Genomic DNA, 16,989 nt, shown 5'->3' with positions numbered 1-16,989 from the left:
CCGGTACCGAACCGGAACTTTATGAACCGGGTTTGGATCGATTTTTTCCGAACCGTAACCGGTTTTTATAAGATTTTAAGGAGCTGAACGGGAACTGAACCAAATAGTTTAAAAGAACATAAACCTTAGCCGAATCAGGAACTGTAAGCACTCCAGCATGACGTAACAACTTGTATTTTACAGAGTCAAGTTACGCCATGTTCGAAATTTTATGAAAAAAATATAAATATTGATTAAATAAAAGGTTGATTTTTAATTTTTTAGATATTTCAATATTGAGTTTGCTGTTTTTTTATACGTAACTTAGATTAAATGACTTACAATTCAAAGATTATTCTCTACATTTATTGACCCACATTTTTAGATTTAACGCAACTTATATTGGATCCGAACCGGAACTTTACGAACCGGTTTTGAAATAACGATGGTCGAACCGGAGCTGAACCGGAACTTTAAAATTGCTCGAAACCGAAAGCGGAACTGAACCGAAATTCTGAAAAAATCCTTAAACCCGAACCGAACCTGAACCGGAAAAGTCAAACGGTTCGACTCCCTGCAATAATTGCGTTTAGCTTTAAACACACTGGTGAATACTTCTTTGCGCTATTGCAATAAAAATGGCTGACAATTCAACATATAGTTTCATAATGCAATCCAGCTTGGCGCTAGCTGAACATAAAAGATTAATTCCTACTAGACATACATTATTTCACAAGGTTATGTTATTATCACGAAAAATTCAACTTTCTGCACCAAGACTTAAATCAGGGGTCGGCAACCTTTTTCCAGTCGCGGGCAAAACCAAACTCAGAAAGATCTTTTGCGGGCCGCACTAAACCGTGAACAAAACTAAAAAAGTTTAAGAAGCACTGCTTTACAACCATTCCGTGTCTTGTAAACGACGTGACATGGATGATGTGGACTCGAATTTAAAACCAAACAAACGCTTTTTTCTCGCTTTGCGCCAACACTTTACTGCCACTTAAATGTAATTAAACACGTTTTTAAGTGCAAAAATATCCGAGGCCCGCCTGATTCACAGTTGTTCTAACATTTCAATCACACAATTCTCAGTTAACATTTTGTGCGGCCAGCAAAGATCTTTCTGAGTTTGGTTTTGGCCCGCGACTAGAAAAAGGTTGCCGACCCCTGCTCTATAATATGCAGTACTATTTTCAATAAACCGAATTCAAATGCTTAAGTTGTGTGGAAACGATAACTGTCTAAACATAACGATAATTATTTTGTGCAAATATTAATAAAAACACCCATTACCTAATGTGTCCAATGTCCATATACCTATTCTAGCCTAATATGTATATATATATATATATATTAAAATATTGGTGAAAATATATTTAATAGATAACTGTATGCAAGTAGATGAAATGTTATAATTTTAACAACAAATCGCGAAGTAAACGCCAACCCAAGAGATAGAAATTTGCTTAACACACTTATTAAGCGACTAACCTCTTACAAACCACCGTATTTAAAAAGTTACCACCGTCTTAAGACTGGCTTGTATTTTTTAAATTTTGAAAAAAAAAATTAATTTAAAAAAAATATTAATATTCAATATTAATATTCGCCATAAAAATAAAATTAAAATTTTAAAAATGTACACAAATATACACGAATTAACAGGTTGTTTTTAATGGTAACAATGGGATGGGTGTACTTGCTTCTTTGCTATCAGCTCAGTTATGTTAACCTCTAACGAATCACTTTATTTGAGTGAAGCAATCACCAACAGTTTTAAAACCGTGACCGTATATAGCCCACAGTGTCAGCGCAGCAAGCTGTAAAAACGTAACTCTTATTAGCACAACGCAACACTATGACGTCACAATGGACAATTAACTTGAAGCGTGCAATGACGTCAATGGACAACTAATAATCAACTTGGTTTGGAAAAGTAAGCTGCCTGAAAAGTTTATTAAACAAAAAAAATTCTTCTTCAGGAGCGTCGTGTTGATTTTTTGTTAGGTGCTTCGCGGTCCCAGGAAATTGTCTTGCGGCCCCCAAAAGGACCGCGGACCCCAGTTTGAGAACCACTGTCTTAGGCCAAAGCGTCATAAGAATTTTGAACTCCATAAAAATATAATTTAATAGATCAATGCGTTTTTGCTTAAAGCGCAATCCCTGTTTAGTCTTTGCAATACAGTTTTAATGCTTTGGAAAAAAACGCTACAAACTAACATTCATAAACCAATCGTTTAACATGTTTGTGGCCCCTGAAGTAAACTAATAAGTTGTCCCGGTAATTAATTTCATATTTATTCTGTACCTTTAAAAACAGGGGGGGGGGGGGATTCTGTTTTAACATGCTTCCTTATATGGGAAACCACGCTACAAGTAACTGTTAGCCAGGGTATGGCATTGAAATCTTTATATCAATAATGTAACAAATACAAATTAATATATAAATAAATTAAATGAGACAACATGTTGATAATTACATGAAAGCACTTTACCTTGTGAGTCATTTTCCCGATTGCTTCGCAAATGTGTCCCCAACCTTGACTTGTCAGCTTGCAGTTGGACAGATCCAACAACTCGATTGTTTTGTCGACATGCTGGAGCATCCGCCCCAAAGCGTGGCATGAACTTGTACCGATGGGTTCGCCTTCAAAAGGGAAAGCATCCGCAGGGAAGTGCTTTGCGAAAGACTGGAGCACTGCTTCATTGCATTCTTGCAAATCAACAATCATTCTAAAATCTAAACACAGTTTTCAACAAATATTAAAAAAGCAACAAAAATAACATTGTAGGTTGAACCAGCAATTGGCACTGTGACGTCACAAGTGTGAATTGTTCTAACAATGGTTGTTTAAAGCAGAAGTTTCCAAATTTTTTAGACGAACTGATTAAATAAAAATATGTTCACGGACCGGCAAAAAATCACAATAAATAAAAGAGATAGTACTTGTGTAAGATATTGTAATATTTCTGCCATGTAGGCGGCTTGTTTTATGTTGTTGGACAATTAACTTTCAAAATCGTAACTAAAAGTAAAAAGTTTACGTGAGTGGATCAACCCGGAGAAGAACTTGTTTCTAACGAAGTCATTTTTACACGAATATATTTATTTAATGCTAGGTTATCCATAGATTGATGATTTTATATTTTTACCGCCATCTACTTAATGTGTTTCTTTAATCGCGTTCACGGCTAAAGCTTGTAGCGCCTAATATGCTCACGTGTGTTTTACTTGTTTGAATACATATGTCCAGTGAAAATATAGCACAAAGTAAAATAAATGTTGTAAACTTACCAAAGGGATTTCGTTTCAATTCCTTTAAAAGGCGTTTGTAGAACATCTTAGCCTGGCCTGGAAATATATCAGGAAAACATATTTTACAAACATGTAAGTTTTTCTGTTGACAAACTTTCACTTTTCGCACTTTTAAGTCGCCCATCAAGCTTAATTAGATGCTGAGCAGGCGCGGATCTAGGATTTCAGTTTGGGGAGGGCCATGAATTTTTTTCAGATATGACGTCACAATTTTTTCAGATATGACGTCACAAAAGTATACCATTGCGTGACGCCATAATTCAGGTAAAAATAACATCGGCTGGCCGAATAAACTAACTCCTGCAGAATAACGCGAAAAACAGACCTTTTGAAAGCACGAAAAAGTAATAAGGTTAGCCTCTACAGTGGGCCGGTTTCCTAGTTTGACCCGGTATGAAGAATATCGCTGAAAGACGCTACCATGTCTATTGTCTACACATCTTGCTTTTTCCCGAAAAGGCGAGAGCAACCGCACATGCTTCCGAAAAAGCGCCGAGGCCACGTCGCAATAAAACCATAGCGTTGTCTGCTGCGGTCAGCTGTGGTTCTTTCATGACACTTTTCTCAACTTTTAAGTTACTGTAGTTGGTTTTTGCCAAATGAGGTGCTGAAATGATCAAAACTCTATGCAGAGTTAATCCTAACATTGGATAGTTTATTCAAATCCTTACACAAGGGTCGGCAACCTTTGTGTAGTAGTCGCGGGCCAAAAGCAAACTCAGCAAGGTCTCTGCGGGCCGCACAACATATGTTAAATGAGATTTTATGTTATTACAACTTTATAACAATTGTGAATCAGGTGGGCCTCGGATTTATTTGCACTTTAAAAACGTGTTTATAATTACTTTTAAAGAGGCAGTAAAGTTTTGGCGCAAATTCGCTAAAAAGGCGTATACTTGGTTTAAAACTCGAGTCCACACGTCGTCAACCCCGTACTGCTATTAAAAAAGTGTAATAAAACTACTTTGAGAAAACGCGATAAATTTTATAGTTAATCTATTTTATTGTTTGTTAACCATTTGGGGCACACCTGGCGAGCGAAGCTAGCGAGCGCGGTTTTTTTGGTACACCGGTATTTATTTTAAATTTCTTGTTTTTGTTACATTTAAAAAAATGGTTAAAAAATATTTGTCGATTATGTTTGAATACGTTTTCCGTTTGTCCGCGACGCACTTGGCAGCTTTCCACGGCGCAACAGTAAAAAAGCGCTGATCTAGTTCAAAAAGAGCATCAAAACGTAAACACACTGGATGTATAAAGATCATTAGCGCGAAGCGCGAAAACTTTTTGCATTTACACACTTAAAATAGTCAAAAAGTATTTAAAATGGACTCGTGTCTAATTTGTCAAAGAGGCGGCGGGCCGGATGAAGTATATTGGCAGGCTGGTTCTGATACAGATTTGCATTAACAACAAAAAAGCTTTTAATTGTACTTGGATGTAAGTTAGTTATTATATAGTCGAGGTCAGCGTACGGCAGGCTGGCAGAATCTTGCCAGACTTCTGGTGACAAGCATTTTTGGCGAAAATTCTTCGGTTTTTGGTCGCGCCCCTTAAATGATGTGTTCGCCAAAGGAATGTTTGAACCTTGCCATGTTTTGGCGATAAACAAGGCTATTAATAAACGTAGCACCGAAGGCGCAAAAAATTTTGTGACATTAAGCCATTAACAAGTACACAAGGGACATGTGAAGGTACTACCTGGGGCCTGGGGGTGGACGTATATGTCTGTTTTTCTTGCTTTAAAAGTGGTACATAGATAGCTGTTTTCAGGCAAACCTGTGTGAAAACGTGCTGCTCAAAACGAAAAAATATTCTTTGGATAAATTTTCAATTTATATTGCTCGAAATAATGATATTTATAATAAAATTTAATAGAAATGGTCACAGTCACAGTGCCATATTACCTTTGGGATAGATTTGCTGAAAAAAAAGACACAGAAACGTAGCAAAACCAGGCTAAAGAAAATTTTTAGCATTTGCGTAATTAAACCACCAAAAATATACTTTAGGCCTTAGGTGGAAAGCATAGCCTGGTACATCCTTAATATACCGATGCAAATGTTATACCAGTACATTTAACAGGAATGGGGAATTCAACTCAATATACAGGAAATCAACTTAATGTAGAAGTACTTGCCAATTCAAAGTAAAACTGCCAACACGTAACAATTGTATGATCAAAAGTGAGTACTTTTTAAAATAATAAACAGTCTATAGGCCTTACACTACCATAACTTTTTTCAAAATGACACAAACAAAATTAATTTCTGCCAATTGTAGTATGTAATGTTATTACAAATTTCCGCTGTTCAAAAATATATGTGTGGAAACAACCACAAGGTATTTTGTAAATTGGATTTTGAAAAAAAACCTTTAAAAAAAATATTTTGAAAAATAAATAAAATTTTTTTTTTTGCTTAATTTTTTTGCACCACTTTCTTCGGTTTTCTGGCTGATTCTTTGGCCGACATAGTCGCCAAGTCGCCAGCATTCTGCTATACTGGCGTACGGTCACTTAAGCCGTCTCTGCAAATCTGAAAAACGCCGCTTTGCGCGAGTGCGCGAAACGAATTTTACCATTTTTTTGAAATATTCATTATATGGCGCCATAAGCTCGAACACCACTACAAAGCTTGAAAATATGTCTTATTTTGGCGAAAATAGGCCATACTACCTAGGGAACCGCGAACCCCCCCCCCCCCTAGATCCGCCCCTGATGCTGAGCATTTAATGATTTCTAAATGAAGGATAATCTGAATCATTGCCAGGTGTAAGTTCATCAAATGGTCGCTTACCTTCATCTGTTGGTTTCTGCGGATTGTCCGTAGCTGCTTGTTGCTTGGCAACCTGCATACAAACATAGCTGGTGAACAAACAGAACAACTCTTATAATTATAAATGCGTATCAAGCAGAAGCATGGGCGCAAAGTTTGAAGTTTACCTGGGGTTGGGAGGGGTGTTATTGGTGACGTCACAGTCACAGTGACGATTACAGCGCTGGAGTGTGAATAATGTTGTCTCACACAACTCATATTTAGTGCTTTAATTTGAATACTGGTTTATTTTCGTCCATTGTAGAAATCTTAACTTACGATGAGTTTGGTTTTCCATATTCGTCATGCGAAATGTTGCTCAGAACTCAAGTTTAACATTGGTTCTAAAATGACAATGTTGTGACTTAAGTTTGACTTGGGCTTAAGTAACTAACGACTTATACTTGTTATTTGTTAAGAAAGACTTGAATTGGACCTAAGTTGCTTGCTAATGATTTGACTGGGATTTAGTCATTTTAAGTTGGCTTGTTTAGAACACTGGGTGTGATGCGACCCCGATGGCGTCTAGCTACAAAACGTTCCCAGATGCCAACCAGTAGGCTATATTTATCCCATTGTATTCACATGCGATCAAACTAAACTGCTACTGATATCAATCACACCAAATTATAGAAAGAAAATAGCAACCTGTTGGTCAGTTTGTTGATGTGTCGGTTGCACAGAAGATGCTTGTACAGCGGTCGGTTGTACAGCAGAGGAATGTTGTGCCAACTGTGACTGGGCTTGCTGTGGGTGGAAGCTTCCGGGTCTCAACTGGCTACAAACAAATAAACTTTCATGTTAAGTAGTTTATTAGTAATTAGTTTTAACAAAGAACCATAATAAAGTGTTGCTATAAATCTACACAAGGGCTTACTGGCCGCAATCAATACATTTGTCGCAACGTTGTTTTCATTGGGCTTAAGTTACCGACTCTTGATGTAAGCGATTAATCCAATTAAATATGACCTGAACAACTATGATTTCTATGGATAAATGGGCCATGTCTTAGTCGAGGTGAAACATTCTGGCACGACCAAGTCCTAAATATGTTTAGCGTTCCACAAAACTTGTGACAATAAACAGGTTGGTGGTGATAGCAAACCCGTGGCTTGAAGTTGATTGCGCTTCTCTTGGAGCAACGCTTGGATGTTGATCGAGCAGCAAGGAGCTTCCCTGTATCTTCTCCTCACACACGGATGCCTGAAAGAATAGCATTTCAATAAATCACAAAAATATTAAAACTATTCCAAACGTCCAAAGCAATTTCTTAATAGAAAGCATTTCACTAATTAGTTAACTAAATTAATTAAAACAAAACTTTTAAACCAAAAATTGCACTACTTAAGCAAAACAGTACAAAATGCTACTGAAATTTATTTGTTATAATATATTTAGTTTGTTTGTAAACATCAACTGCAATACTTGTGGTGTGGATGGTGCGCCATCAAGTGGTTGCGAAGTTGCCAAGTGCGTCGATGAACTAGTTGATGGTTCTGACGTTCCTGGGTGAAACATAACATCAAACTTTTCACACATGACCACCTTACATGGATATTTTTCAAACAGCTTCCCAGGATCTATCAAATTATGCTTAGGGCGCAACACCACCAAAGGGTTGCACCAACAAAAGCTTCAAGCACCAAGAATTGATTTTCAAATTTAACCTAACTTTTGCATATTTTGAAATATGGGCGTAACTAAGGGCATTATTGATAAAAAGGGAAACTGAGCTCGGTTGGTAAAGTGGCGTTCCCGTTAGGCCGAGGTCGTGAGTTCGAATCTCACCGCATGCAGTTTTCTAAAATTAATAATTAAGCGACTAGTTCGGTTCGCCATTAAAACCCGGGATGTAATATTTATTTCAATATTTTTTTTCCACGTTTAAGCTTTACAGAATTGAGCAAGAAATATATTTATGATATCTATTTGTACAAGCTATAGTCAGCAAGATTGTGTAGTGTAATAGTTTTGTAAAAATAGATTCATAACCACAAAGTAATTTCAGAAAAATAATGAAACAAATTTCGTTTAAATTCCCAACCTAACGAACCGAAGCAAATAGAGATAAAATAGTTAAGACTAACCCTTTAATTGCTTTGTTTTTCGCCGGAATATCGCAAGAAATCTGTTGAAGAACTTCGCAGGCAAACCTGGAAACATTCGGTAACATGATTAATATTGAACACCAGGTTACATGGCAAGCACAAATTGTTAACTGAGGTATATTGCAAAAATTAGGAGTTTAACAACTAGAAATTCAAGAAATATTTATTCAAGAATAAAGTCGTTTTCGATTCTAATACACAGGATTTAATTAGGAAGGGATATTTATTATTATTAATTATAACACTCGATTTGGTGACACATTGCACCACGACATAAAAGTAAAGGTTTGCAAATCGCATACATTTTCATCATGAACATAGCTTCTGTATTTAAATGATGTGTTTTTATTTTTTTGCAATTCTTTTTACAATGTATTTTAACCAAACTGTTTGCCCAACAATTTTCTAAAGTACCGAACGTCTTGTTTTTTTCAGCATTTTAATAGTTGTTTTCTTCTTGAAAAGTCAAAAATATCAACGATGAACACTAATGCGGTACTTTTATACAACAAAGCATTGTTTAAATCTTAAGGAACTCCTCTATTTCCCGTCTATCGTTAATGAGTAACGTTATAAAATAGTGATTTGTAATAACGTCATGAAACAATAATCAGAAACAGCCAATTAACGTCCAGCAAAGCAAACTTTTACGACCCAAGGCGAACACGTGGGTCGAAACCGCTTAGTGTGCGATCGTTAACTTCAGGCGAAAAACTAAACCAAGACCGTGAAATATGTGTGATTGATTTTGATAGAATCATGTTTCGACTATCAGCAGCGCAGTTTCCCAGATTTCATGTACTGGACTAGCACTAAATTGCAAGCACGTCTTTCACCACCTGCAATACTAAATGAAGATCGTTTTTCCCGGGTGTTACTATTAGAGCAATATCTGCGCCGAGCTGTGTGCCAAAGTCCGCAAAATAATAGAAAAATAAGTTGTGTCAATTATACACTAAACACGTGGTCTTAGGATATGCTTATAGAGAATAATTTTGCGGTAACAAACATTAAATGCCAATGTTACACCAACATCAGATATTAGCGCGAACAGCGAGGAACATTAGCTGCGCCTAACTCGACGTTTTTGACGATAAGTAAGACGGCTTGACTTTGCGTTGTCAATTGTCGAATACTAAACCTGAACGAATAACAAAAGGCGAAAGAGAAAAACATCCTGCGTTTACAGTCCACCAAACAGGAGACGAAAAACGGCGTTTTCAACCCCCTCCCCCCTGGATACGCTACTAGGTTAAAGTTTTGTCAAAATTAATTATTTTTACGTCAGAATTTTAATCTATTAGGTATAAATTACTTATTTTTTAGGCAAAAAAGCGCCTTACATATCGATGCAATACATTTCATACTAGCGAAGTAGTTTGTACTACACGGTGTACTTGCTCATGTCACCAAACCAAAATATAATCTAAGAAATCACGGTTAGAAATGGTGTACATACCTTTTCTTTTGTCGGATTCTGCATCACTGGAGGATTCATCGGATTCTGCATCACTGGAGGATTCATCGGATTCTGGAACCGTGAAGTTATCTCCGAGTAGAAGCCCACATTGGAATCTTCTCACCATCGCCCAGTGGGGACTAGCGACCAGTTGCTCGACAAGCTGACTAAACTCGTCTAAACCCATGTTCTGGCTTATATGGAGGGCTGTGAAGAATTCTTGAAGTAACTGATGTGAAAAATAAAACTTTTTGTCGCCGTCGAAAAGTTTCTGGTTAAAGTGAGAATACCCAGGTACTGCGATTATTATATCCTGGACTATGACATCACTTAAACCTTGCTCAGCCATTTGTGGAAAGGTCATAATGACAGTTGAATTCTTTGTAGCGTTGTAAGCAATTTTGGTAAGTTTAACTTTGATTAGGTTGATGTCATGACCCTTGGCATGTTCTGAGCGTCTCAAGTTTTCAAGTAAAACTATGAAAATCTGAGTGATGTTACAAAGTTCGATGAGATTATCTGTGCCCAAAGCAGCCAAAAGGATCAATTGAAGCATGATTGGGGTAAGACAAAGCTCAAGTAACACAGGTGCCAGTTTGGTAAAGCTTTCCCATATTCTCTGGGCTTCATTTTTAGCAAATGCAAAGAAAAGTTTTTTCATGTTGTCTGGTGTAAGCTCATGTACCAAAACAATTTCCTTGGGGCGAAGTAATTTTTGAAGGGTGACTATAGAATGTGGTCTGGAAGTTAAAACTATAGAAATGCCAGGAAAGAATTTTCCGGTGCATAAATTTGCGACTACCTCTTCAACTAACATGGGAGTATCGTATGATGCATATCTAGGCTTTACATTATCAAGTGACCAAGTTGCCTGATCATAACCATCAAGTATGATCCCAAATTTCCCTGGGGACTCCATCATTGCTGCAAATATGGCGTTTCGTTTTCTTTCGCTTAACCATGGGTACGCATAATCAACCACAACCTGCCTTAGAGTGACTTTTTCTGACCCATAGAGCATCTTCATGCACAACAGGAGAATCCACGTTATGCAAGAGGTGTTTGACAGTCGTCTGGCAATGGTTGATTTCCCAGAACCAGGAGCCCCAACTAAAGCGGTGTAGCGATGAGGTACTACACTACCATGCCATCGCTCATAACTGACCTCTTTTGAGCCGGAATCGACATACCTTTGTTGTGTGAAAGGTTTATATTTTCCAGTTTTACCGGCTCCACCTCGATAAAAGTTTTTTTCTGTCCTTAGAACTGGATGAACACGGGGAAAGTTTTCCTGCTCGTAATTTAGCCCAAGAGAAACAACTTCTTGCTGTGCTCTCTTGAGATCTTCCTTTATGGTTTCAAGTGAAATATCGCCGGAGGTGGAATCTAAAATAAAGTTTATTTGCGAAATAGGTTAAACAAGCAAAACAACCAATTCAATAAATTCTGCTTGCCCTCGGGAAAAAATAATACATGTTTATTTGGGTTGATGTTTGAGTTTTATCTCTTAGCAGACATCAACGTCATCGGTTGAACAAATTAATACCACCTTTAGCTTTAGTTGCCTTAAACATAAACTTATCTTATTGGACGCAATATGAACAAAGTATTAGCATTAGCTTTTGGTAAAGTGCTACCTTTAAAGAAAGGTATTTTATAGCTGCAAAAAAAATAGTTAAGTTAACTGTGGGAGGTAACACACAATAAGTATAATCAGCACAGCAATATCTTTATTTGCAATGCTTTAATTAGGCTTTTATAACCCAAGGAGAGGTGCATGTATGCAAGGCCTTAAATTATTTTGGGTCATTCCATCTTTAATTTAAAGTTTTTCAATATTTGTCCACCCATGTTCTCAGATTTTTTTTATATTTTAAACAACTAAAAACCTCAAAGAAAAAATAAGATTGCAACAAATTCGCTCGGGCTAAACTACAGCAGAAATGCAACTATGTGTAGAGCTGTTTGACATCAAAGCAGATTAGATCTTCTTAGCTACAAATATCTCCTAGTGATGGAGTAGGTGACCCTGTTAAAGGCTTATTAAAAAAATGCTCACATTTCAATCAAATACTGTATTGAACAATGTTTTCTATTACTGTAAAATTAGCATTGGTGGAATTAGCCAAGTACCAAGACTCCAGCAAAATACTTAAAGCAACATGAAAGGAGCTAGCCAAAATGGTTTAACCATGGAAATACTTTTTTTAAAACAAGATCCTATTATTAGTATATCGCTTCGGCCCCAGACAAACCAGATGACAATACATAATTTTGGACTCCAGCTATAGTAGCACCAAAGTGGTTAATTTTTATGGTTTGTCTAACTTTGACAAAGTAAATTAAAGGGTTCGTCAATCTTAGTTTTTTGCCTTTCGCTATTGCTCCATTTCTCGTTTTTGCGCGCGCATAATGGCGCGACACATCGCATAAGCACACTCACTTAATTAGGCGTGGTAGTGCGCGCCTCTCACGCAAAGAATGCAATTAACTTCTAGCCTTTGGGGCCAATTTAGTTGCTATATAAAGCTTTTGTTTTGCGGTGCTTGGTGCAGTCATCACCAGCATCGTTACCAAAGACGCTATACACCCCAGACATCAAACTTTGGTATGTTTTATTTCGCAACTTTTTGTTTATATATGAAGTATTGAGCGCTAACAATTTCCTTTTTCGCCTTACAGAAAACCTGCACCGATTTCTCTACTGTTTTGATTTGTACCGTGCGAAAATTGTACGTTCGCTATTGTCCTTGTAGACGCAAGCAATAATAGAAAGAAGTGCTGAGTATTGCAAAGCTTGATTTCTACAATTATTATATGATATATAACTACGTAGTTGGAGTATTTAAATATAGTTTCTCAGTCTTTTCTGTCTGCCTACCAACTAGTGGCCTGGTTCCAATACTAACCAGTCTTCAAAATTTACTTAATGTAAATAAGCCAAAAAAGAAAAGAAAAATATTGCCCTCAACACAAACCGCAAATTTTAGATTACATTCCGATTTAATGTGGCTAATGACAAAACCCCCACTATGCCTATTAAATTACAGTTGCGTTAACTTTTGTAAACTCGGCATAAGAGCTTAAAGCCGCTCACTGACTGAAAAGCCTTAACGTTCAACTTGTGCGACGTGCTCCACATTTCGTGAACCACTGTCGTAAACCTTAAAAACGTAGCACTTTTAAACGGTATATAAATCTGTACAAACACTATTTGTATTTAGATGTGACATAGTTTGTTAAAATAACATCATAAATGCAACAGTAAAATCTTGCTCAACACCAAAAAACTTTCAAAAGTTGCACAAAATTTTGAAATACTTTTAAACTAATCCCTAATGCTTTACAATTACGTTATGGTAATGTTTAAATATGAGGTACACTGTACAAAGGACAGTTTAAAAAAGGTTGAAAAACATATTTCCACCTTGCAACCAATTGATAACATTGTATAATGTTTTGTGTTTTCAGCGAAATCAAACAATTAATGGGGTTGACAAAATGACACTTTGCTAATTGTCTAATGCAGACCGTGACAAAAGCATGTTGCAACTAAATTGAAAATCATTTTGCTTTAAAATTATGATAAATGTATGAATGTTGAGAAGACTGAAACTACCTGTTACTACTTTATCATAGAAAAATTAGTTCTCTGTATTGAAATAAAACGTTAACCTATTTCTTACCAACTAAAACATTCAGACAGACTTATTTCGCTAAGCCTCTCTGAAGGCATCTTGTAAGTGCATTTATCAGTAAACAACAACAATTATTCAGGTTCTGGTTAGGCACAACATCCTAATAGTGTGCTGGAAAATAGTACACTTAATTTAAGATAGAAAAAATTTAATTTTTAAAACGCAATTTGGGAAACAAATTTCGTAATATTTATTTTATCTAAAATACCTTGTTGGGGAGTTGATGGTGTTTCCCCTCGTTGAGAAGTTGATGGACCTACCCTTAGAGGTGTTTCCCCTTGTTGAGAAGTTGATGGACCAACCCTTAGAGGTGTTTCCCCTTGTTGAGAAGTTGATGGACCAACCCTTAGAGGTGTTTCCCCTTATTGAGAAGATTAAAACAATAAAAACTTAGGTGCTTTAAAAGTGCATTTATAAGTAAACAACAACAATTATTCAGGTTTCTGGTTAGGAGCAACATCCTAATAGTGTGCTGGAAAATAGACCACTTAATTTAAGGTAGAAAAACTTTAATATTTAAATCGCACTTTTGCTAACAAATTTCCTAATATTTATTTTCTCTAAAATACCTTGTTGGGGAGTTGATGGACCAATACTTAGAGGGGTTTCCCCTTGAATAGCAGATTGTTGTACTACAACTGTAACATTCTGTTGAATGCTTAGTTGCTGATGTACCGTCTGATTTACTGTTTGATGCTGGATACTGGCATGTTGTTGTCGCAGTCCACTCACATCTTGACGTTGGATAACAGCTTGTTGTTGTTGTAGATCTTCTACGTTCTGACGGTTTATTTGTGCTCTCTGTTCGTGCATTCCTGCAACAGTCTGATGTTCGATTTGTTGATCGCCAGCAATAAAGTTCTACATAAAATATTGAAAATATTTGTAATTAGAAAAAAAAATATTTTTAATGTAAATGTTTAGCCTTATATAATTTAAACATTTTATACCATGTAGTAAAAGAAAATTTAATTCCAATATTTTATTCATATTTTTCTGAGCAAAGGTATGTAAGAAAAATAAAGGATATAATTATGTTCTGCACGCGTGAAAGATGTGACTATTTGAGGCTAAAAAAGCGATATCTTGCTTAGTTAGGTTGATTTATAAGTTTCCAATTACATTGATAAAGAAACTAAGATTTAAAACAAATTCAACTTACTTGACAAGTGATGTTGGTTGTGTTTTCTTCAGCCATTTTTAAATACACAAGTTGAAACAATATATTATTTACATTATCTAAACAAACAGTAAGCATTGTGTGTTAGGGTTAGGGTTATATACAAGTTCTAGTTACTTATGGCTTAACCCTTTTCTAAACATAAACTAGCAAAAATGATAAATTTGCAAAAAACAATGATAACAATTAACAACTGAAGCCAAGCGGCAGAATCAGTATTCGTCCGATAATATCGGTGCCAACACACGATACCAAGTGGTAGTATCGGTACTCGTCCGATAATATCGGAGCCGATACACGATACGAAGTGGAAGTATCGGTACTCGTCCGATAATATCGGAGCCGATACATGATACGAAGTGGTAGTATCGGTACTCGTCCGATAATATCACAATAGACATATATATTTTTTTAAGTGTTTAAAAAATAGGGTAAATTGGGTTGGGGGGATATTATGGGTTAAATTAAGGCCAGGTTTGTGAGGTCTAGGGGTCAGTAGGTGTTCAATTTTCAGCTTTTGTAACTCACTCTTCTTAACTGTTGAGGGTTATTGGAGCAAGGAATATTTATATATTAGTTCAACTTTCTTTATTTGGAGATTAATGTTCAACAATTCCTTCAATTATGTCAAAAAGTGTATAAGTACTAAATCTAACACACAATATATTGGTCAACAAAAAAAACAATGATAAACTGGCTAAATACATTAAAAAACTGCCGCATATTTAGATGTACAAAGACAAATTTAGATGCAGAATTAGGTCATGTCTGAACAAAAGAAAATAATTATAAGCAATGCTTTTAAATAATATTAGCTTACAAACATGAGAGAAACCTAATCATTATTGAAAAAAACAAGCATGTTATTGACAGAATTTAATAAACCGAAAATCAGTTTGTTTAGATGTTATAATATGATAAATATATTTCACTAATAAAAGCATATAAGCATCGTTGATGCAGGTTGTGGATTGTACAGTGCACCACTTGCCTAGAACAATTTTTTTTTATTTTTTTTTATTAGCGTACTTCTTGACTTATATTGTGTGTTAGATACTGATAATGCTTTTAGTAGCGAAATATATTTATCATATTATAACATATAAACAAACTGATTTTTTGAGTCTTGTATTAAGTTTTATCTTATAATTGATGTGCAACCAATAGTTTGTTTTCATCATTCGGATTCAGGCAGATTCTGTTATTCGAAAGAAAATTCAGATTATTAGCATGTTTTGTGATATGTTACAGTTTTATGGTTAAATTAAGATGCTCATACAGATAAAATGTATGTTAACCTACTTGATTGGGAGTTAGTAACTTTCCCTTACAATCTACAATTCTGTTTCGTTTATATTTTGATAGTTTACTGAATTATTACTCAACTTCGCTTTGTTTAACTAAGCTTGGTTCGGATATTAATATTTCTAGCATCTGGATATTTGTCAGGGCATAATATGGAAGATGCGCGTATCCCATAACGGTGACTTGAAAACGTTAGACGAACTACCTAAATTGCCGACTGCATTATACACTTTATCACCATTTATTTTTTTTGTCATGAAAAATACCTTTAATAGTTCGTGAGAACCAAAAGGCCGAATCCGGAAGAGTAATGAGCCAACGACTTATGCTTTAACTACGTGTAAATCTAATTAATAAAACATGTGCGTTAAAATGTCAAACACTTATGTTTAGACGAATCGCAAATTAGGCAAAACTTTTCGGTACATAACAAGCTCACAAAGTTTGTTAAACTTTAACAGTTTTACCAAGTGAAATAAATTTAAACAAGCTTGCCTTTCTTATTGTTTAATGGAGCGTTCTTATTTCGTCATAATACTCGATAACAAAGCTGGTATGAGATTTCTAGTTTCCAAGAATTTGTGTTGAAGCATTTAAAACATTTCTAGCGACTTCTTCGGTTCCTTACCAATACAACCTTTCATTACAACGACATTACTACACTTTTGTGCTGGCCATCTAATGAGGAATGAGGTCGTTTTTTGGCTATTTTTAAACTATGTGCGTAAAGGCAAAATCCCACCACATATGTTTGTTTCGCTTCGTAGTTAGTACGACAGTTCACTTTAAATTCAGTTTGTTGTCATCAAGATATTTCATTGAAATCTAAAAATGAGCCGGAACTTAAAAAGGATTATAATGGATGTTGTTCGAATCAGTGTATTTATTGGGAATTTAAATATAAATTGGGACCTGACCGGTTAACCCAGTGTTTCTTAATCAGGTGAATAGTTCACCCCAGGGTGAATAAAATTTTTGCAGGGGTGAACCAACCAAAAGGGGTGAATAATGGTGAACCGTCAGAAATGAATGATAGCTTGCGAAACAACCTAAGTCATTTTGTGCCGTTATATATAAACGAGATAGTTTTATCTTATTATGAAAAACAGGGGTGAACGAAATCTG

The 16,989-nt window shown here is 35.8% G+C and overlaps 1 protein-coding gene across 1 annotated transcript; it reads right to left on the bottom strand.

Annotated features, from left to right (window-relative positions):
- Positions 1-8,993: 8,993 nt before the first annotated feature.
- LOC146141375 (NACHT, LRR and PYD domains-containing protein 3-like) lies at positions 8,994-14,577 on the bottom strand. The gene is made up of 6 exons (XM_083390039.1): positions 14,542-14,577; positions 14,055-14,240; positions 13,588-13,724; positions 12,418-12,485; positions 9,682-11,067; positions 8,994-9,034 (listed from the first exon to the last, which is right to left on the bottom strand). The coding sequence occupies exons 1-6, from the start codon at positions 14,575-14,577 to the stop codon at positions 8,994-8,996; spliced, it is 1,854 nt and encodes a 617-aa protein (XP_083246165.1).
- Between the last annotated feature and the right edge of the window lie 2,412 nt (positions 14,578-16,989).

This window comes from Ascidiella aspersa, chromosome 5 (genome assembly GCF_963924565.1).
Source record: "Ascidiella aspersa chromosome 5, kaAscAspe10.2, whole genome shotgun sequence".
Taxonomy (NCBI): domain Eukaryota; kingdom Metazoa; phylum Chordata; class Ascidiacea; order Phlebobranchia; family Ascidiidae; genus Ascidiella; species Ascidiella aspersa.
Note: the sequence above shows the minus strand (reverse complement) of the source record. Positions and strands in the feature narration are given on the sequence as shown.